At 51.9% G+C, this 21,334-nt stretch overlaps 3 protein-coding genes across 5 annotated transcripts in view; 1 reads left to right on the top strand and 2 right to left on the bottom strand.

Annotated features, from left to right (window-relative positions):
• LOC126945006 (cocaine esterase) overlaps nt 1–12,919 on the bottom strand; it is a 46,018-nt gene extending 33,099 nt beyond the window's left edge. The window contains exons 1-2 of one of the 3 annotated variants that reach the window (XM_050774933.1): nt 12,831–12,919; nt 8,331–8,445 (exon numbers count right to left, since the gene is read on the bottom strand). Coding sequence is in view for 1 of the 3 variants with exons in the window: in XM_050774932.1 (XP_050630889.1) it covers nt 12,667–12,700 (34 nt within the window). In the remaining 2 variants the exon portion in view is untranslated. The other 2 variants (XM_050774934.1, XM_050774932.1) reach the window with 2 other exon arrangements.
• Nucleotides 984–13,837, bottom strand: LOC126945004 (cocaine esterase-like). The gene is made up of 12 exons (XM_050774929.1): nt 12,831–13,837; nt 7,567–7,771; nt 6,464–6,605; nt 5,498–5,631; nt 5,158–5,416; nt 4,630–4,728; nt 4,207–4,350; nt 4,005–4,085; nt 3,589–3,733; nt 3,035–3,172; nt 2,458–2,530; nt 984–1,994 (listed from the first exon to the last, which is right to left on the bottom strand). Exons 1-12 carry the CDS (start codon nt 13,156–13,158, stop codon nt 1,805–1,807), a joined length of 1,938 nt encoding a protein of 645 aa, XP_050630886.1. The 5' UTR covers nt 13,159–13,837; the 3' UTR covers nt 984–1,804.
• A 46-nt stretch (nt 13,838–13,883) lies between these two features.
• Nucleotides 13,884–16,198, top strand: CIAO2B (cytosolic iron-sulfur assembly component 2B). Its single transcript, XM_050774985.1, has 5 exons — nt 13,884–14,052; nt 14,209–14,286; nt 14,531–14,656; nt 15,441–15,486; nt 15,963–16,198. The coding sequence occupies exons 1-5, from the start codon at nt 13,906–13,908 to the stop codon at nt 16,058–16,060; spliced, it is 495 nt and encodes a 164-aa protein (XP_050630942.1). The 5' UTR covers nt 13,884–13,905; the 3' UTR covers nt 16,061–16,198.
• Nucleotides 16,199–21,334: the final 5,136 nt, after the last annotated feature.

The following is a 21,334-nucleotide window of genomic DNA, read 5'->3' as shown; positions in this document are numbered from 1 at the left end:
TTTTTTGAGATAGGGTCTTGCCGTGCTGCCCAGGCTGCAGTGTAGTGGTACAATCACCACTCACTGCAGCCTTGACTGCCCAGACTCACTGATTTGCCGGCCTCAGCCTCCTGAGTAACTGAGACTACAGGTGTGTGCCACCACATCCAAATAATTTTTGTATTTGTTTGTAGAGATGGCATTTCTCCATGCTGCCTAGGTTGGTCTCGAACTCCTGGGCTCAAGCTCAGGAGGCCCACCTCAGCCTGCAAAAGTGCTGGGATTAAAGGCATGAGCCACCATTTCCGGACTAACTGGTAACTTTACTTATTTATTAATTTAATTTATTTATTTATGAGGCAGGGTCTCGCTCTGTGACCCAAACTGGAGTGCAGTGGTGCAATCTTGGCTCACTGCAACCTCTGCCTCCTGTGTTCATGTGATTGTCGTGTCTCAGACTCCCAAGTAGCTGACATTCTAGGTGTGCACCATAAAGCCTGGATAATTTTTGTATTTTTAGTAGAGACAGGGTTTCACCATGTTGGCCAGGCTGGTCTCAAACTCCTGGCCTCAAGTGATCCGCCCACCTTGGCCTCTCAAAGTGCTGGGATTATAGGTGTGGGCCATTGCACCTAGCCTAGCCAGTAGTATTTTTGCTATAGCAGCTGAATGGACTAAGACACTAGGATTCCGGTATCCAGGTTTTCTGTTGGACACTCACAGATATAAGAGCACCTGGGGCTTGTGGAGAGGCAGACAGAAGCTTTTTTAAGAATTTATTTTTACTTTTTTAAGACCTCTCAGGGATGAACGGACATAGGCTTCTCACACTCAGGTGTGGGCAACATTCTTCAGACGACCTCCCTCAAAATGGGAAAGGCCTGGGGGCTCAGAGGAGAGAAGAGAGAAGGCAGGGAGAAGGTGGAGGTGAGGGACGACAGTGCCTAGGGCTCAGTGGGTTGTTGGTGAGGATGGGTTTCCACTGGGGGGATCTATCTAGTGTCTTATCAGAGCTCACTGTGGGGATCTATCTAGTGTATCTAAAAAGAGAGGACCCGTGGCAGGTTTGGCAACTGACATCATGCAGTAGCTTCTTCTATTCTCTTTTTTTTGAATGGAGTCTTGCTCTTGTTGCCCAGGGTGGAGTGCAGTGGCACAATCTTGGCTCACTGCAACCTCTGCCTCCTGGGTTCAAGGGATTCTCCTGCCTCAGCCTCCTGAGTAGCTGGGATTACAGGTGTGCACCACTGTGCCTGTCTAATTTTTGTATTTTTCAAAGAGAATGGGGTTTCACCATGTTGGCCAGGATCGTCTCTAACTCCTGTCTTCAGGTGATCTGCCCAACTTGACCTCCCAAAAGTGCTGGCATTACAGGCACGAGCCACAGGGACTGGCCTATTATTCTCTTTTTATTTTTAATTTTCTCATGTTCCTTTTCCTTATATTTTGTTTTCTTTGCTTTTTAAAAATCTTTTCTACTTGTCACTGACTTGAAACTCAAAACTTTCCTATTTAGTTTCTAATCACTCTCTCTTTCTATTTTTTTTTGAGAAGGGGTCTCACTCTGTTGCCCTGACTGGTCTCTAACCTCTGGCCTCAAGCCATCCTCCCATCTCAGCCTCCCCAATAGCTGGGATTACATATATGAGCCCTCATGCCTGAGTAAGTTCTTAATAAATGCTTTCTGAATGGATGGACGGAAGAATGAATGAATGGCTATGTGAATGAAGGAATCAACTTCTTTCTCCTTAGTGGGTGTGTGTGGGCACAGCAGGCTGACGCTCGCCTGTAAGCGAGCCCAACCTCTCCTCCCTGGCACAGGGAGCTACAGCTCTGTGTGTTTCTCTTCAGGCTCCTTGAGCTCCTGCATCTTCTTCTGGGGCAGCGCCTTCTTCCAGAACTGGAACCTGTGGGCCTTCAGAGCCCGGCCCACTGCAGGCTGTAGGTTCAGCTGCAGGTATTGCTCCTCCTGGTCGAACAGCGGCCAGTGTGGCAGACCCTCGCCGTTGGGGTTCCTGTAGACATGCCGTCCCAGCAGGGCGATACGAAGGTCATTCTGAGCCCCTGGAGCCCAGACCTGAGCACCTGGAGTCTGGTCAGGCAAGGCAGCCAAGCAGGCCAGGTGGGCTTGGGGTAGGAGCGGGGAGGCTTCCAGAAACAGGAAACAAATTCCCTCCAGCTAGTGTCAGCTCTAGTGGGGGCGGGGTGGCTGGCTCTGATGTGTCCCTCTCTCTGGGAGGGAGACCCTGACGGTGGCACAGCACTGGTGCCCACCCTCCAGGTAGAGCGGGGAGATGGAGCGTGTCCACTGCCCCACGGCACCCCCACCCTGTCCAAGTGGGTCCCGCGGCTGGGGAAGGGGCTATCATGTGATTAAGGATGTGGGTGTGCTCATGAGGTCACCCCAGACTAGGAGATTGCTGGATGGGCACAAGCCCCCCAACCCGGGGAGGTTGAGGCAGGGGTGTGCCGTCTCACCCGTTTCGAGCAAAGTTGGCCCAGTACTTCATGGTCTTCCTGCTTAGCCGCTCCTCCTCCTCAGTGAATTTAACTGCAGAGAGGAAGGGGACATGTGTCTTGGTCAGGATGGCCCACCTCAGCATTCCAGGTGGAGCTTGTCCATGACCCCCCAGCCCTTGGTCCCCAGTCCCATTTCTCTGCTTTTTCTCCCACCGCCCTCAGAAGCCAGTCCTCCCCTTTTACAAACTTTCCCCTTAGCCCAGGCTCTGGCTGACTCCATCCTTCCTGGCCCTGAAGGCCCCTTCTTCCTTCTGCCTATGGGAGTCATTGAAGAAACAAACACGTCCCTGAAACACCTGCTCTGAACCAGGCAGACACCCAAGGGTGGGGAGGGATGGAGGGAACACAGGCCACAGTCTGAAGAGTCATGAATTCTAATCCTGACACAGCCTTTGGAGCTGTAACATCTTGGACACCTGATCTCATCCTGTCTCTGAGCCTCAGTTTCCTTATCTGGGCAGTGAGGACAATTAATCACCCCTCAGGGACCCAGCCAGGGACCCAGCCCACCTCCCGGGAAACGAAGAAGACTCACCATAGTTGCCCCAGAAGAAATTTCCGAAAACAAAAGGAAGCTCATCAGCATGGTCTGCCTTCACGTGCGGCGGCCTAATGTTCTTGACCCAGCTGGGCTGATGCTGGAACTCATAGAAGTACACAGGGGCCCGGGAACCTGTGGGGTGGACAGCCTGTGACACAGTGGCCCCTCCCCTGAAGACTTCTTGCCTCACCCATGGGGATAAGATACCCAGGTCCATTAAGCTGGCTGGAATCTGGACAGTGGGGTGTGGAGCCCCAGGCTGGGGCAGGAGCAGAGGAAGAGACGGGATAAATCATGGCCTCGGACTTCTTAGCTGTATCATCTTGGGCAAGTCACTGAAGGTCCCTAACTTCAATTTCCTCATCTGTGAAACGGGGAAATGTCTGTCTCTTGGGCTAGTCGTGAGGATTTACTGCAGTGATGGACCTCAAGTGTCCGCGGAGCCCAATAAACATGAGTGGGGACCCGGATAGCAGCAGGTCTCACCTAGGACCCACAGCCCTGAGCTGTACCCCTGCCAGTCAGGCCTTAGGGCCAAATATACTCACGCTGAAAATGTGCTACTTGGAGTGCAGGGATCACAAACATGGAGTCTGCCATCATCTCCTGCAACTGGGCTTGGAGGCTCCGGGGTTCCCCATTGTCCCCATTGTACTCTTCCATCAGCAGGTCACCAAATGTAGGCGGCAACATCTACCCCAGGTGGATCAGGAAGAGGCAGGTTAGGCTGGATGTCAGGGGCAGGGAGGAGGTGGCCTCGAGCTTGGGGAGACGGACCGTGAAATGAACAGGAAGAGGGAGCAAAGGTGAGGCTCTGAGGTGACCCCACCCCCAAGTACACACACACTCGGGCCTTTGCTCATGGGGGTCACTACATAGGCAGGGTATCTGGGGGTTGAATTTCCTCTGCCTCAGGACAGGAGAGGAGACCCTCTCCATTGGCGAGGGACCCCAGGAGCCTTACCATCAGCGTTAACATTTTCTGCAGAACAGCCTGGAAGGCCTCTCTGTCCATTTCCTTCTGGGTGTCATAGATACCCGTGACCTGGGTGGCCAGGAGAGAGTCTGTAGTTGGGGATGGGATGAGGCTGGAACTACAAAGCCCTGAACACTCCCCACTACCCGATGGGCTCCCCAGGCACTTGAGGGCTTGGGTTGGGCCTCACTTTGGGGATGATCCAGCCGAATTCATCGTTGTTGATACCAATGATGCTGGGGACAGCTTGAAAGTCGGCAGAGGCCAGCAGCTCCTGGGGATGCCTGGGCAGGAAGACCCCATCGACTACACCAGGGATCATCATGTTGAACGGCTGAGGGGAAATGCAAGGTAAGGGAAAAAGGTCAGGTCCCAGACACCTTCCGATGACCACTGAGTACCTTCCACTCCTTCCTGGTTCACCTCCAGATGCTCATATCCACCCCAGGAGATAAATGCCTGGCTTGGGCATGCACCAACCTTCAGTCCCCACCCAGGGCTATGATACCCAGGAATGCAGATGAGGTGCCCAGGGAATATGAGGAGCATGCAGGCCTGAGAGCCCCATGCCTATTGCACCCCTTCCTCTACACGCACATCTGCTTAGACCGACCTTGTTAATTGCAAGAATCTCCTCTTTACTCTTGCCCCGCAGGCAGTTCACCAGGGCCTCAGAGTCAACTTGCTCACAAGCGGACAGGCTGGCCACCACCTGGAAAGGGAGCAGGCAGGAGCTGGCTCATCCTTCCAGGTAGAGGAGGGGAGTTTGCCCAATGCCCTGGCCAAGAACAGGGGCACCCCAAATCTCACAGGGTATTCCATATGAATTTCTGCAGGTCTGACACTATTCCAACTCAGAAGTCCCAGAAAGAAGGACCATCCCATCTGCCTAGATGGTTCTCCTCATGATGGGGATCCCTAGGGTGACAACTTTGCACAGAGGCCACAGAACAAACTTGGCCTCTGCAATGGCAGAAGGATGTGCATTCTGACCCTGGAGCCCCCCAGCAATTCCAAGGTAGGCGGCAGCTCCTGGTGCCTGCTCCTGAATGGCTCCTGTCACCCCTGGTTAACAGACAGAGGCTCTGAGGGGTATGAGAGGAGGTAGCAGGCCTAGGCCTCTGCAGCTGAGGGCACTCACCGTGGAGATAACATCAGCTGAGCTGGCAATGAGGCCAGGCAGCAGGGCCACGCCACTCTCCATGATGGCCCCATGGAAGAGTCCTTGGGACATGGGGGACACAACAAGTGAAGACACACTCGTGCCACCCGCAGACTCGCCAAAAATGGTGACACGGTCAGGGTTGCCTCCAAAGTGGGCGATATTCTGCTGGACCCAGCGTAGTGCGGCCACTTGGTCCAGGTAGCCCCAGTTGCCGGTTGCATGCTTGTCTCCAGTGCTGAGAAGTAGCAGGGACAGGGATCACAGGGCTGTCCTGGCCCCGCTCAGCCCTCGTTGCCCAGCCCAGCCTTAGTCTCACCTGAAGAAGCCCAGGACACCCAGGCGGTACTGGATGGTGACCACCACCACGTCCTCAAAGGCAGCCAGCACGGAACCATCATACATGGAAGCCATGCCAAAAACAAGCCCACCACCGTGGATCCACACCATCACCTGGGGAAATCAAGGCAGCTACCATGATGCTCCAACCCAGCCTGAACCCCACCAGGGCCACTAGCTAGACCAACCAGTGCTTTGCCTCTGTCTACCTCCCCATTAGAACTCCAGCACAAATAAATTATGTGGGCCACAGGCTAGGCATCAAAGATCTATCAGGAAGACCAGGCCTCCAAACCTTTGGGTTCTACCCCTTGTTTCAAAGCATGGTTTCCTTAGTCCGAGAAAACACACCAAAGTGGAAAGAAAAGGGGTGATGGCTCCACATGAATATTAATAAAACATGTCGTTAGCCTGAAGAACATAGACCTCGTTTGAACAGAAAATGTTTTAAAAATTAGGTCCGCAGTCCCAGCTACTCAGGAGGCTGAGGTGAGAAGATCGCCCAGGAATTTGAGGTTACTGAGAGCTATGTTCATGGCACTGCATTTTAGCCTGGGCTACAGAGCAAGATGCCATCTCTAACAAAAAAAACTTTTTGTGAGTGCCCATTCTCATAGACCCAACAGATTATCCATGGCTGGGATTCTTGGTAACCTCAAGGTGCAGCCCTTGGGCACTTGAGTGGATGTCCTGGGTGTGAGTTGGCTGGGTGAGTCCTGGGTCCAGCCCAGAGCCACAGCCTTTGACCTCTGGCAGCAGCCAGAACTCTGTGACCCCATGTCCAGGGGCCAGCTGCCCAGCCTGGGTAAGGAGCATTTCCTGGACCTGACAGTGAGAAGTTTCTCAGTATGGTCCCCTCTGCAGCAGGGCCTGAGCTAATATTGTCCTTTCCAGCTTCTTGCAGAACTGTCCTCCAACCCCCAGTGAACTGTGGCCTGACACTCACTGGTAGGTTAGAGCCTTTGTGGCTGTAGGCCGGCGTGTAGATGCTGAGGTACAGGCAGTCCTCGGACATGGAGATGGAAGGGATGGTCACATTGACTTGGCTCTGAACCTCTGAATCCGTTATGGTGAGGTCCTGAAGACACCTGGTAACCAGAGCAAACAATCAGTCCAGCGGCCGCATCATGGCCAAAACCAGACCCTGGGTTCAGATGTGCCCCCAACCACCCTCAGCCCCTTCTCACATTCTGCTCACACATGATCCCTCTCAAAAATCCCTTCCCACCAAGTTACAGGCCACAGGCTCTGGGGAAGCTGGGATGGAGCTTGGACTTCCAGGGAGGTCTTGAGGTCATTGAGGACCTTGGGTATCATTCCTCCCAACATTGGAAACCTTAACTCTCAGGGGTTTCTCTGAGAACCATTGGCTGCATGTGTTGACATTCACCACTATATCGCTGTACCCCCTCAGGCCTGGGACAGGGGAGTAGCCCACACATGTGTGCTACATGAGTGAATGGATGTTAATTTCTCATGAGAAGGGCAGTGGGATGTCTCTCATCCCAAGTCTAAACTCTCAAAAACTCATCATTCCCACATGGCCTCCAGTAGGAAAAATATACACGTCTCTTGGCCAATGGCTCCTGGCCCTGTCGGTGGACACAGTGACTGTGGAGAGTGCAGGTCCCCAGGAAGCTACCACTACTGTTCTCTTCAGCTATTTGCAACATCTGCCACTAGAGTTAGGGGCTCCTACAAGGTTCATAGAGCCAACCCAAATCTTCCCCAGAGACACCATCTGCCACTGGTGGCAGAGAAAGCTTGGCATAACCAGAATCTGGGGAGATCTGTGTGTCTGCCCCTCCCTTCAGCACCTGGAGCCAATGTCTTCTGAATGCCAAGCTTTAAGCCAGGAGTCTGAGAAGTTATTCACCCTCCCGAGCCTCAGCATGCTCATTGGAAAAATGCACGTGGGAATCCACGAAACTCAGAAGGAAAACTGGCTGTGGGGGTTGAAATGAAATGACAACTGCAGCCTAGGTGAGCTCAGAGCACCCCACCCCTGCCCCAGTGTCTGGAACTCCCTGGACCCCTGGGAGAGCTTACGCATCCGGATGGGTGGTTCCATCCCTCACACCACTCCAAGATTCAGGGGGTTCAGGGGGTGCAAATCGCAGCGGACCTAGAGGTGGCTTGGCAAAGGGAATTCCCAGGAAGGTATGGACCCCCGCATCAGCGCTCTTCACATGGACAAGACTCCCCAGCACCTGGCCGGTGTGTGTGGTCCGGATGGGACTGGCAGAGTCCTGGCCTGTGGGCAGAGAGACAGATATCACAGTTGGGTCTGTCCAATCGGTTGCCCTCACATACTGTTGGTATTGCTGCCTCCTTGCCATCCTCAGCTCAGCTCAAGGTATCCTGATCTATAAACACAGGCTTTACAAACTTCCTGCCTGTAACACTCCCTTCCCGCTCTGCCTTCCTGGGCCTGTCTCCATCCCACCAGGCTGAGGCTTCTTGGGGCCCGGCATCATCATTCAGCCCTAGGACCTTCAAACAAAGGGTCACATGCCCTTGTTGGGACTAGAGTGTCCTTTCAACTGTGTGCCAGGTCACGTGACAGTAGGATGATGGTGGGAATTGGGCAGGCAAGGTTCCTGTCCTCAGGGATGTCACGTCCAAGGTGGCAAGAAATGACATAAATAAAGCATCCTCCTAACCATGAGTGATGTTGGTGAAAGAGCTACAAGAGAGAAGTATGGCTGTGACTGGGACATAAAAAGCACTGCAGCGGCCTGGGGACCATAGTGGGACTCTGTCTCTGCAAAAAAAATCAAGAAAATAAATTATCGGGGTACGTTGGTGCATACCTGTAGTCCCAGCTACTTGACCGGCTAAGGTGGGAGGACTGCTTGAGCCTGGGAGGTTGAGGCTACATGAGCCATGATCGGGTCACTGCACTCCAGCCTGGGTGACAGTGAGAACCTGTCTCAAAAAAAACAAAAACAAAAACAAAAAAGCACAGCCTCTGGGTGTGGTGGTATGGGCCTGTATTGGCATGGTGGTGTGGGCCTATATTCCCAGCTACTCAGCTACTCAGGAGGCTAAGGCAGAAAGGGTTCCATGCTGCATGAGCTATGATCTGGCCCTTGTACTCTAGCCTAGGCAACAAAGCAAGACACAGTCTCCAACAATAAAAACATAGCATGACTGCTGTAGGGATCAAGGAGGGAGAAAGTGACTGAAAATCACCTAACAGAGAAAATCAGTCCCCTTAATAGATAAAACGTTTCTACAAACAAAGAATATGACACCTACACAAAAGGAAAAGCAGCATAAGAATATGTTCAGAATAAGCAATACAAATCAGTATCTCTCAAATAAACAGAGATCTTTACCTCATTCATAGTAAGAGTAATGCACATTGAATTCTCACTGTGATGTCAACCACTCATTTTGTCGTATCACAAAAAGCAAGGCAACCAGATATTACATATTTTCTTTCAGAAGTACACAGCACCACATGTGAAGTAGTCCTCCAAAAAACAAAACAAAATAAAACCTAAAACCCAAATCTGATTATGCCTCTAAAATATAAATACAAGTTTACAGGGTCGACAGTGGACAGAAGAACAGTTAGAAGACTCCGCTGGGATGCAATCAGCAAAACCTAAATGGTGGGATCCTCTCCAGAACAAATAAACTGGTTTCTTCAACATGCAACAAAATTTAGAAAGAACATAAAAGAGAGGCAGAAGGTAAATTTGGAGACTGAAAGAGATTCAAGAAACACATAAAAATGACATATGATAAGAAGTGTTGGTAAGGAAGCGGAACACTTGGAACTTTCATACATTGCCGGTGGGAAGGTAAAATGGTGCAGCTGCTTTGGAAAACAGTCTGGCAGTTTTTCAAGGGATTAAACATAGAGTTGCCATATGACTCAGCAATTTCATTTCTAAGTATAAATCCAAGAGAATTGGTGGGACATGGAGGCTCACGCCTGTAATTCGAGCACTTTGGTAGATCAAGGTGGGCAGATCACCTGCGGTTAGGAGTTTGAAACAAGCCTGGCTGATATGATGAAACTCTATCTCTACTGCAAATACAAAAATTAGCCATGTGTGGTGGCGTGTGCTTGTAATTCCAGCTACTTGGGAGGGTGAGGCATGAGGATCCCTTGAACCTAGGGGGCAGACATTGCAGTGAGCCTGGGCGACAGAGTGAGACTCTGTCTCAAAAAAAAAAAAGAAAAAAAGAAATGCCTACCAATTTGCAAAGTAGGAACCTTATTTGAATCCTGATTTAAAAAAAAAAACAAACTTGTATTAATACAAGTATCATTTATAAACATTAAAAGAATATTCGATTATATATTTGATTAAATTGAGAACTGTATGTTATGGAAATACACACATACATTTATGTTACTTTTGTTTTAGTAGGACATGATGAAAAATTTACAGATGAGATGATATCTGGGATTTGTTTCAAATAACGGTGCAAGGGGGAGGTGGCCATCTAGAAAACACCCGGTTATATTCAACCTGAGAAAGCTGATTTAAAACAAAAACAAAAACAAGATCTTTGTCATTGCTGAAGGTGGACAACGGGTACGTTGGATTTGGTACATTACTCTTTCTACCTCAGACTTGGCTCATCCCTTGGTGCTGCGCAGCCCTCTAGCAGCCTTGACCCTCTCTGTGCCTCAGGAAGTTCACCTGCTGTAGTTATTCCCACCAGCTCCCACCTACCTGGCACCTTCCCTTTTGGAATCTCAGGTTCTGTTTCTGTAGGGTTTGGGAAATCTGAGCCCATTTCCATAATAAAAAGTCCAAACACAGTCCAGGCGCAGTGGCTGACTTCTGTAATTCCAGCACTTTGGGAGGCTGAGGTGGGTGGATCACTTGAGATTAGGAGTTCAAGACCAGCCTGGCCAACATGGTGAAACCCCATCTCTAGCAAAAGATACAAAAATTTGCTGGGTATGGTGCCGTGTGCCTGTAGACCCAGCTATTTGGGAGGCTGAGGCATGAGAATCGCTTGAACCCACCAAGCAGAGGTTGCAGTAATTCGAGATGGCACCACTGCACTCAAGCCTGAGCGACAGAGTCAGACCCTGTCTCAAGAAAAAAAAAAAAAAAGTCAAAAAACAAAACAGCCTTAGGGAGCTAATGCCACCCTACACCTGTCAGTTTAACATGGATCAATATGTTTGATGCCACCTGGTGTGGGTGAGGCCGGGCTCAGTAGACATTTACAGGCACCAGACAGGACATTTTAACAATGTCTCCAAGTCAAAAGGCCCACTCCTCTCCCCAGTAACACGCTCCTGCACACAATTCCTTGCTGGAGGGGATGTCTATCCAGGTCATTCCCTGTGGCCACTGATGCCTGATGGTTGTTACAGCAAAGGACATCACCTGCTGAAATGTCCCTGGTTAGAGACCTGTTACATCAACTCATGTAATAAAGAGATTCATTACTTGCTTCATCCTTGAGAGAAGCCCTTCCATTAATCAGTATGAAGAAGCTCTACCATGTAGGGGTGTGTGGAGGCCACCCTATGTGTTAGAAAGTGGAAAAGCCCTGCCCCAGAAGTAGGTGATTTTATGACCATTTAGATGAAAATCAAGGACAAGTACACACATCTTTTCTTGTGTAAATTGCTGGGCACTGTGTGTACTGCAGTGTGAACAGGCAGTTTCCAGTGCATGCCATGGGGACTTTGATGACCCCTCAGGAGAAGCCAGGACTGGTTGGGTAAAAAGAGTACAGCACACATCACCTGTACCCTCCTATGGCTTGTCAATTATTTTTTCCTGAATGTGGGTCCAACCCAAAATTGTGTGTGTGTATGTGTGTGTGTGTATGTGTATGTGTGTATATATTGCCAGACAAGGTCTCCATCTGTTGCCCAGGCTGGAGTGCAGTGGTGCAATTACAGCTCACTGCAGCCTCAGCCTCCTAGGCTTGAGATCCTCCCATCTCAGCCTCCTGAGTAGCTGGGAGTACACATGTGTGCCACCATGCCTGACTCTTTTTTTTTTTTTTTTTTTTTGATAGAGACAAGTCTTGTTGCCCAAGCTGGTCTCTAACTCCTAGCCTTAAGTGATCCTCCCATCTCCATCTCTCAAAGTGCTGGGATAACAGGTGTGAACCACTGTGCCTGGCCCAAAATATTTTAAAAGGTAGCCATCTGTGAGGCCGGGCAAATCTTTATGCCTGGGCTCCTGGTGAACTCTAGAATGTGGTCAAGGGCAGGAATGAGAGGAAGCCCTGCAGGAGTGCATAATGGGGCGGGGGGAGTATGGACTCCACCTGGGCAGATTAAATTGGGAAAGGCTCAGGAGAGACAGTCAGATCATACACTTAGGAGAGTTTCGGGTGAGAGGACCAAAGGCCGAAACACTCCCGGAGTTTCTGATAAGGGCCTGGAGAAGCCTGGCAGGCACACAGAGCCATCATCTTTGCCCCGGAAGCCAAGTTGTGTACTTGCCCAGGATGAGGTAAATGGCGTGAGGGACACCACGAGCTCTTTGGCTTTTTTTTTTTAAGACAGATTTTTGCTTTATCACCCAGGCTGGTGGAGTGCAGTAGTGCGATGAAGGTTCACTGCAGCCTCAACCTCCCCTGCTAAAGTGATCCTCCCACCTCAACCTCCCAAGCAGCTGGGACTACAGGTCACAGGCCACCACAGCCCACTAATTTCTTTTAATTTTTTGTACACTCTGAGTCTCACTATGTTGCCCAGGCTGGCCTCCAACTCCGGGGCTCAAGCGATTCTCCCCGTCGGTCTTCCAAGGGGTTGGGATTACGAGCGTGAGTCAATCGCACCCAGCCACTTCGGCCTCTTGGATCTGCTTTAGGATCTGGCACCCGGGGGCTTCTGTTCCCCAAGGACCACTAACCTTGTCTGAGGCCCCTTTGGAGGAGTCAGGGCGCCCCCCTGGCTAAGGACGCAACACACTCAGAGCCAGATGCTTTGAGAAGCTGTTATTGTTATTATCGGCCAGCAGCACCGGCTACGGCCACAATCATGAGGGAAATGGATTGAATCCCCGCACCCCCAATCCCTCACCCACTCGGACCCAAGGCTCCCGACTCGGCCTGGCATGTCCCGGCGCTCCTGGGTCCCCTGTAGTCCGCTGGCTCCTCACCGTGGTGTCCCGCAGCCCGAACCTTTCCGCGCTTCTAGGAGCCCACCTTGGGTGGCTGGGAGGCGTCGCGTGGGGCTCATGAGTTCCACGCTGTCATCTCCACCAGCTCCCACCTCCCAGGCGCCTTCCCTCCCGCACTGTCAGGTTCTGCCTCCGCAGCATTTGGCAGATCTGACTCCAGTCCCTGTCGCCCCTCCGCGGGAGCCTCACCCTGGCCCTGGACGAGAAGCAACAGGAGCCCACAGGCCACCGCACTCAGCCGCGCGCGAAGTCGGTGCAGTCGCATGGTCGGCTCGCTGGTCTCGGTTCGCTGCCGGTGGACACGCCGCTGTTCACCCAGAGACTGCCCCGGATTTGGCCTCGCCCAGCCTCGGAGTTTGGACTGGGCAAAGAGTGCGCGGGGTGCGCTGGCTTGGGCCAGGAAAAGGTGGGTCTGGCAGGAGTTCAGGATCCCCACAGATGGAGAAATGGGAAGGAACTTGATCGGGGTGAAGGAACCGCTTGAGCAAAAGCAGGGAGGCCTGAAGGCGCCCTTCATTCTGGAAACTCCTCCTTGCTTTCGGGACTCAGTCTCCTGGGTTCCCCATCAGGTCCCTCATCCCCTTACAGTCCAGGGTCTGAGGGTCTTCGCGGTCCCCTCCCTACTCAGTCATGCCCTTCTTTCGAAACGTACACGTGACCGCGGCACTTCTTAAGGAGCGCCCCCCTTTGCCTCTGTGGCTTTCAGTTTCCTCACCTCCCGCGGAGACCACGGCCATGGTCATTTATCCACTTGACAAACATTTCACGAGCGCCTGCCGGTCCGAGCGATGAGGACACCGCACTCCCGGGCCTATGGTGCAGCAGGGGACCCAGGCGGCTCACCAGGAGGTCCCGAGACACAAGGAGCCCTGCCAGGCCAGAGGCGACCAACCGTCGTGGATACAGGAGCTCTCGGCCAGCCCGACTTCCCGGAGGAGGCGGTGTGGGGACCACCTCCGACCGCCTTTTGTGCCCCCTGAGACCTGGCTCTGGCCTCTACGTTTCAGCCCGCTATGGGCTCGCATGACCCAGCGCCACCGGGGTCCCTTCTCAGCGCCTTTGCTCCAGCGACCATCACGTTCCCGGGTCCGCGCAGCCAGCATCGTGGTCACCGTTTCTCTCACACCTCAGGCGGAAAACCCCCAACGCGGCGTGTCCCTCGTGCGACCCCGTCGCCACGCCACGCCCCCCTTCCCGTTCTCCGGAAGTGCGCGGGTAGGAGCGGAAGCGCACGCCCGCTAGGGTTGGCGGTGGTGATTCCGCGATGGTAGGCGGCGGCGGGGTCGGCGGCGGTGGCCTCCTGGAGAATGCCAACCCCCTCATCTACCAGCGCTCTGGGGAGCGGCCTGTGACGGCAGGCGAGGAGGACGAGCAGGTTCCCGACAGCATCGATGCACGCGAGATCTTCGATATCCGCCGCTGCTGGGCGCGGGAGGGTTCCGGGGGCTTGCGGTCGGGGGAGCAGTGATGTCCAGCGGCTGGTGGAGCCGCATCCCAGCTGGGCGTTCCTGGCAGAAAGTTCTGAGCGGGCAAGGGCGCAGAGTCCCTTTTCCTTCACTTCCCACATCTGATTCGCTCCATCAATGACCCGGAGCATCCACTGACGCTAGAGGAGTTGAATGTAGTAGAGCAGGTGCGGGTTCAGGTGAGTCACTTCCAAGGGGAGCGAATTGCTCCAGAGAGTCAGAAAGGTTTCTGTGCACCAGGAGCTGGCGTGCTCTCCGCTCACGGACACCGAAGGGTATCTGTGGGAAGGGAGATTGTTCTGCTTATTTTATGGGTGTTGAAGCTGAGGCCCATGGAAGTTGGATGATTTGCCCAAAGCAACAAACTAAGAGGGGCCTTGGGCTGAGGGTGGTTGACTCTTGACATGTTCCCTCCATAACCAGGTTAGCGACCCCGAGAGTACAGTGGCTGTGGCCTTCACACCAACCATTCCGCACTGCAGCATGGCCACCCTTATTGGCCTGTCCATCAAGGTCAAGCTTCTGCGCTCTCTTCCTCAGCGTTTCAAGGTCAGTTGGAGCTGAGCCTCGGGAGTGGGACCAGGCATTGAGGATCTACTGCTGGGGATAGGGACTGGGAGAGCATGAACATGGAGAGGACATCAGAGTGGGGCCTGGAAGGATCCCAATTAGCAGAGAGGAAACTGGGAGGAAGCTTTTCAAGTCGATATGACAAGAATAAAGATCTGAGCTGGAAAGTGGAGAAAAGTATTGAAGAGTGTGGCAGGAAGGGCAGCAGGGAGCTGCAGATGGGTTTGGACCAGGGATGGGGCACAGGCAGGCCTTTAAATCAGCAGTAGTGGGCAAGTTCTTTGGATAGAATTGGAATAGCTAGGGCCGGGCACGGTGGCTCACGCCTGTAATCCCAGCACTTTGGGAAGCTGAGGTGGGTGGATCACCTGAGGTTAGGAGTTGGAGACCAGCCTGGCCAACATGGTGAAACCTCATCTCTACTAAAAATACAAAAATTAGCGGGGCGTGGTGGCGTGTGCTGTGGTCCCAGCTACACGGGAGACTGAGGCGGGAGAATCAAATTGAACCTGGGAGACAGAGGTTGCAGTGAGCTGAGATCGCGCTACTGCACTCCAGCCTGGGAAAGACTCATTCTTGGGAAAAAAAAAAAAAAAGAATTGGAATACCTGTGGATGGGTTTGGGGTACAATGGAAGGGCCAGAGTCCAAAGGTATGATTAGGAGGAAGGATCAGCTGGAGATGGTGCCTGAGGGTTTGGGGGCTGCAGGGAAAAGCGTGGGTCAGTGGGTGGGTGTTCAGGCCCTGGTTATCTCCCTCCCAGATGGACGTGCACATTACTCCGGGGACCCATGCCTCAGAGCATGCAGGTAAGGGTGGACTGGTGGTGAGGGTATTGGCCCAGGCACCCTAAGCAGTCTGAGGCTTCCCCTTTGCCTAGGAGTCTATCGGCAAGACAGGGAATGGGTAACTTCGTGAGTGAAATTGCCAGAGACTCCTCAGTGTAGGTTATAGCCTAGACCAAAGCTGGCCTGACAAGAATCTCCTGTGCTTACCATGTCCTCTTCTCCCAAATCCCTTTCACCAAATATACAGGACCAGAGTGTGTCAGACTTCAGCAGCGTGGGAGGCAGCCAGGGGGAGGGATCCTAAGAAGGCAGGCTAGGTGGGCTCAGGTGGTTGAAGTAGCCTGATCAAGGTGTGGGGTCCTGGGAAGGAGGTGACAGGAGGGCTCTGTTGCTGCAGGGGACATATCCTATACAGAGGTTCAGAGGTAGGGCTGGCTAGCACTCTGGCCAGAGCCTAGCTTTGACTCTGCCTTCCCCACACTCTCCTTCCCACCTAGTGAACAAGCAACTTGCAGATAAGGAGCGGGTGGCAGCTGCCTTGGAGAACACCCACCTCCTGGAGGTTGTGAATCAGTGCCTGTCAGCCCGCCCCTGAGCCTGGCCTTTGGCCCCTCAACCTGCATACTGGTGTCCTGGTCCCAGCTCCTGCCAGGGCTCTTACCTTTGTTTTCTTGAATCACTCACAATGAGAAACTAACATTTTGCTTTTTGTAATAAAGTTAATTTATATTCAGTTCCCAGCATGCTTTGGTGTCTTTCATCTTGGTGGAGTCCTTTGGAGTTTGAGGGAGGATGGTGGTGGTAAGTGCCTCTGAAGGGTGGTGTACTTGCAACTTTAAGTAAAACAAAATCAAAATGCAAAGAGTAGTGTATGAATGTGCCTGTATGCTCACCACCACCACTAGAGTCAGTAGTTGTTGACATATTACACACTGGCCTTATTTATGTGTGCATATATAAACATCAGTATATTTGCGAGTAAGCTGCAGAGACTTGACTCTTCACTTTGAAGTACTGCGGCTCCCTCTAGATGAGTAAGCCTGTATAGCCACAATACTTTCATCTGATCAGAAAATGAACAGTTCTTCAACACCATCTAATACCCAGGCATATCTGGATTTCCCTAATGTGTCATTCATAGTTGTTTTTGTTTTGTTTTTGAAACAGGGTCTTACCCTGTTGCCTAGGCCCAGGTGCAGTGGCAAGATTGTAACTCACTGCAGCCTCCAACTCCTGGGTTCAAGCAATCCTCCAGCCTTGGCCTCCCAAGTAGCTTGGATTAATACAGTGGCACAGTTATACCTTTCTGCAGCCTTGACCTCCTGGGCTCAAGCGATCCTCGCACCTCAGCCTCCCGAATAGCTGGGACTGCAGGCATGCACCACTGTGCCTGGCTAATTTTTAATTTTCTTGTAGAGACAGGGTCTCCTTAGGTTGCCCAGGCCGGTCTCTAGCTCCTGGGCTTAAGTGATCCTCCTGCCTCATCCTCCCAAAATGTTGGGATTACAGGTATGAGCCACCCCAACCAGTCCAATTTAAAAATTTTATTTTTTTTATTTTTTGGTAGAGATGAAGCCTTGCTGTGTTGCCCAGCCTGGTCTCAAATTCTTGTCCTCAAGCAATTCTCTCACCTGGTCTGCCAAAGCACTGGGATTACAGGCTTGAGCATCACACCTAGCTGTTTTTCAGTTTTTTTAATTCAAAAAAACATTTTATCAAGAGGTAGTGTATTGCTCTGCCACCGGGGCTGGAGTGCAGTGATGCGATCAGAGCTCACTGTAGCCTCAACCTCCTAAGTCCAAGTGATCCTCCTGCCTCAGTCTCCTGAATAGCTGGGACTACAGGCATGTGCTACCATGCCAGGCTAATTTTTAAATTTTTTGTAGAGACTGGGTCTGCCTATGTTGCCTAAGCTGGTCCCAAACTCCCAGGCTCAAGCCTCACAAAGTGCTGGGGTTACAGGTGTGAACCAACATACCTGGCCCTTTGTCTTTCTTCACAGTGATTTTTTGGAAAAGTTCAGAGAAGTCCCAGTTCTGCAGTCTGATTTGTTCCTGATTTGTGTTGCCTGTAACTGGAAGTTGGTCTAAAGGCCTCAATGAGTCCAGGCTTGAGCTTTTTGAGGAAAACCCTGTCCAGGAGTGGCATATATCTTTTATAAATCCGCTAGTCGTGTGATGCCAGCTTTTCCTGCTGTTAGTGATGTGCCGTCTGGTCCCTGGTAAGGGCGGTGACATCAGACTTCTCTGTTGAAGGGAACCTGAGACACCTTCTTGGTCAGCTCTCCCAAAGGCGTGTGTCACCCGCAGTGTTGAGTAAGAGGGAAGCTCAGCACCATGAAGTGATAGGCTCGGGTCTAAGGCCTCCGTCTCCCCCTTGGCCCTGTGCTCAGATTGCCTTTGGTCACCTGGACAGACTGTAGGGCTTAGACCTTGGCTTAGCCAGTTAGGATCGCTTTCCCAGGGGGAACATCCTTCCTGCCTTAGTCTCATTCTCTGAGGATAAATGGCAATATTAAGAAGCAGTGCCCAACCCCACTCCATCCCTACTGAGGCTCAGATGTGATTGTGGGCAGAGAAGCCTCAGTAGGGATCTGGCCATTTTGCAGATCTGTTCTTGAGTGCCTGCTGACAGCATTGAGCCTATCCTAAGAGTGGAATTCAGCTGAGGGCTTTACACTTACTATCTAGTCCTCCATCTAGCCCTATGCAGCAATTGCTATCCTCTCTCTCTCTTTTTTTTTTTTGTTTTTTGTTTTTTTCTTTTCTTTTTTGAGACACAGGATCTCGCTATGTTGCCCAGGCTGGAGTATGGTGGCTATCCATAGGTATGATTATAGCACACTACAGCCTTGAATGCCTGGGTTCCAGGGATTCTCTTGCCTCAGCCTCCTGAATACCTGGGACGACAGGCGTGTGTCATCATGCCTAGCTTGCTATTCTTTTTTTATCCCAAATTTTTAGGACAGGAAATGGTTTTCTAGAAGAAATGTAGTTAGACCTCCATTATCCATGGGTTCTATATCCATGGGTACAACCCACTATGGATCCAAAATGTAGTTAGGCCTAGGATGACTGTGTCTGTACTGGACATGTACAAACGTTTGTTCTTGTTTTTATTCCCTAAACAACGCAGTCTAACGACAACTTACATAGCATTTACATTGTATTAGGTGTTACAGTAGTAATCCGGAGATGACTTACAGTATATAGAAGGATGTGCAGAGGTTGCATGCAGATACTATGCCATTTTATGTAAGAGACTTGATCTCAGCCACTGAAGTTGAGTTTAAAAAATAAAGTAAAAAAATACATGTAAAGGAGTTGAGTATTCATGGATTTTGGGATTCATGGGGATCCTGGAACCAATCCCCTGTGGATACCAAGGGACAACTCTGATTTACTTCTCAAGACGTCTATTTCTATTTACTTCTCAAGACGTGGCTCACATTTGTAATCCCAGCATTTTGGGAGGCTGATGTGAGAGGATCGCCTGAGCCCAGCAGTTTGAGACAAGCCTGGGCAATACAGCAAAATCCTGTCTCAAAATAAATTTTTTTTTTGTAATTAGTGGGGAATGGTGGTGCACACCTGTGGTTCCAGCTACTCGGGAGGCGGAGGTGGGAGAATCGCTTGAGCCCAGGAAGTTGAGGCTGCAGTGAGCTATGATTGTGCCACTGCACTCCAGCCTGGGTGACAGCAAGACCCTGTCTCAAAAAAAAAAAAAAAAGAAAAAAGAAAAAAGACTTCTGGCTAGGGAGTAAAGGAGGCCCTGAGCAGCTTGATAGGTGCTGTGCAGCTGGCAGGGGGCGCCATTGCCTGCAGAAGGAGCTAAGCCTATCCTGAACTCCAACTCCTATTGTCCCCACTCAGCTCACTCTTAGGAGGGAATGTCCTCGTCACCTAATGACCAAGAGGAGGTGCTGGATCTGGCTACCTAAGATCAGAGTGGTGAAGCCATTAGCCCCTGTTGCCCAGAGCTGCTTCATCTGTAATAGGGGGATAGTCATGGCAATCACTTGGGACTGCTTTTGGGAGATTTAAATGGGTCTACGCCTAGCTCTGATGATCTAGGCACTGTATCCCACACAGATGAGGAAGCTGAGGGCTCCAGAGAGGCAGGGTGAACAGCTGGACCTCAGGGAGCCTTCCCAAGCTGAAGGCCTCACACCCTGCGACGTGTGTACCTTCTGCCTGACAGTCCCTGTCTGAGGTGGCCATGGTGTCTGTGTTGAGCTGGGGACGAAGGGAGTCATGGGGGCGGCAGGTGTGGTTGAGTCATTCGGCTGGCTTCCTGGCAGCCAGGCCATCGTGGGTGAGGGACACCAAACTGCTCATGCCACAGCTGATGTATCAGATAGTCCCCTTGTCACTCTTGACTCAGCTGTGCCTGGCCCCCCCTGCAGGGCCACCATCTGTGCATCCTGGGCCAGTGCCCAGGGAACTTTCTGGAACCCCAGATGCTATCTAAGGACATGGGTACAGGGGGTGGTGAAGTTTGAGGTTCCCGAAACCCTCTACCAGGTATGTCTGGCTCTGCTGTTTCTGGCCTGTGACCCCTCAGGCCTTGGTTACCATGTCTACAAAATGGGAACAACAAATCATAGCTGAGTTTGACCCAGGGATTAGATGACATGTATGAACATGCCCAGCCATATCTATTTTTGCTCATCATCCTGCCCCCAGCACAAGGGCCTGGCACACAGTAGGTATTTAGTACAGTTTAGTGGAATGAATGAATGCATTGGGCCTTAGAACACAGCAGAGGCCCCGGGGCCTGAAGGCTGTGGTGTGAGGTGGGGGTGGGGACACTGAAGCCCAGCCCAGTTCCCTCTGCAACATCTTGTCACCTGAGGGAGGGGGAAGAGTGTGGGGTCCTACAGAGAGGAGGCATGGGTATGGGGCTAGGGGAGAGGTATCTGCATTGTTTCTGAGACCTCTGCCCCACTCCTGGACAGACCACTGTCCTGGAGAGAGTGGAGCAGAAACAAGAGAGGGAACACAAATTCACCTAACCTGCCCCATCCAATCAAGGATGATGATGATAAACGTGCTCTTAGTGAGATATTACTGTGTGCCCGACTTGAGCCAACTACTGTTTTGTCTCATAATAACTGTCAGGAAGAGATGATCCCTGTTCTACACAGGAGAAACTGAGGCTCAGCCTAGATAAATGGACACAGGTGAAACAGCTAGCAAGGGGCACAGCTGGGATCTGAAGCCCAGGCCAATCTAGGGGTGGTTCTAGCCTCAATTTATTCCTCCTGAGCAGCCACGCTCAGCCCAGATTGCTGGGAGGACCAGGTGGTGGGAGTGGGGGTGTCTCAAGGTCGTGTCCTGGTGTTAATCTCTGGGGCCCCTGGCCATATCTAGCTTGTGGTGAGTGTCTCTGGACTGTTGGAGCAGCCACTGGAATGCCTGGGGCTTGAGTGGCCCTTTGTGGATGCAGTTCCCTTGGCAATGAAGAAACACTGCTGAGGTCAAGAGCTCAGATTGCCAGAGGGGAAACCCAGCCCTGCTTCTTTGCATGGCCCCCTGCTGGGAAGGACCACAGCTACCCCCCACCCTCACCCTCTGCCAGACACCCAGAGGCTCTTTCCAGTGGCACAGTTGTGGGGTTGGATGGGACACAGGCAGCCCAGCCAGGATTCCTCATGGGAAGTGTGTGCTGGCTCTTTAGACTTGTCTGCTAATGGGAGGCTCTGGCTATAACTCCCTCTTCCCACTGGAGTTCGTTCAGGAAGCCAGAATCAGCATGGGGATGCCTAGGCCTCCAAGATCCCCTAGGACCATGGGCAGGCCACCCCTCAGCCCAGCTTTTGCCTACTTTGGAGACCTCAAGGACAAGAGGGCCCTAATCTTACCAAGCC

Source organism: Macaca thibetana, chromosome 20, assembly GCF_024542745.1.
Source record: "Macaca thibetana thibetana isolate TM-01 chromosome 20, ASM2454274v1, whole genome shotgun sequence".
NCBI classification, from domain to species: Eukaryota; Metazoa; Chordata; class Mammalia; order Primates; family Cercopithecidae; genus Macaca; species Macaca thibetana.
This window is presented reverse-complemented; position numbering and strand designations above follow the sequence as displayed.

What these genes read in the sequence shown, in the direction of transcription:
- LOC126945004 (XM_050774929.1), bottom strand. Translation starts at nt 13,158, where the DNA reads ATGAAGGGCGCCTTCAGGCCTCCCTGCTTTTGCTCAAGCGGTTCCTTC. An exon ending in TCGGCTGGATCATCCCCAAA is followed by an intron (nt 4,086 to 4,206) that starts GTGAGGCCCAAC and finishes CTGGCCACCCAG; the next exon opens with GTCACGGGTATCTATGACAC. An exon ending in GCCAACTTTGCTCGAAACGG is followed by an intron (nt 1,995 to 2,457) that starts GTGAGACGGCAC and finishes GCATGTCTACAG; the next exon opens with GAACCCCAACGGCGAGGGTC.
- CIAO2B (XM_050774985.1), top strand. Translation starts at nt 13,906, where the DNA reads ATGGTAGGCGGCGGCGGGGTCGGCGGCGGTGGCCTCCTGGAGAATGCC. An exon ending in ATGCACGCGAGATCTTCGAT is followed by an intron (nt 14,053 to 14,208) that starts ATCCGCCGCTGC and finishes CACTTCCCACAT; the next exon opens with CTGATTCGCTCCATCAATGA. An exon ending in CCATGCCTCAGAGCATGCAG is followed by an intron (nt 15,487 to 15,962) that starts GTAAGGGTGGAC and finishes CTTCCCACCTAG; the next exon opens with TGAACAAGCAACTTGCAGAT.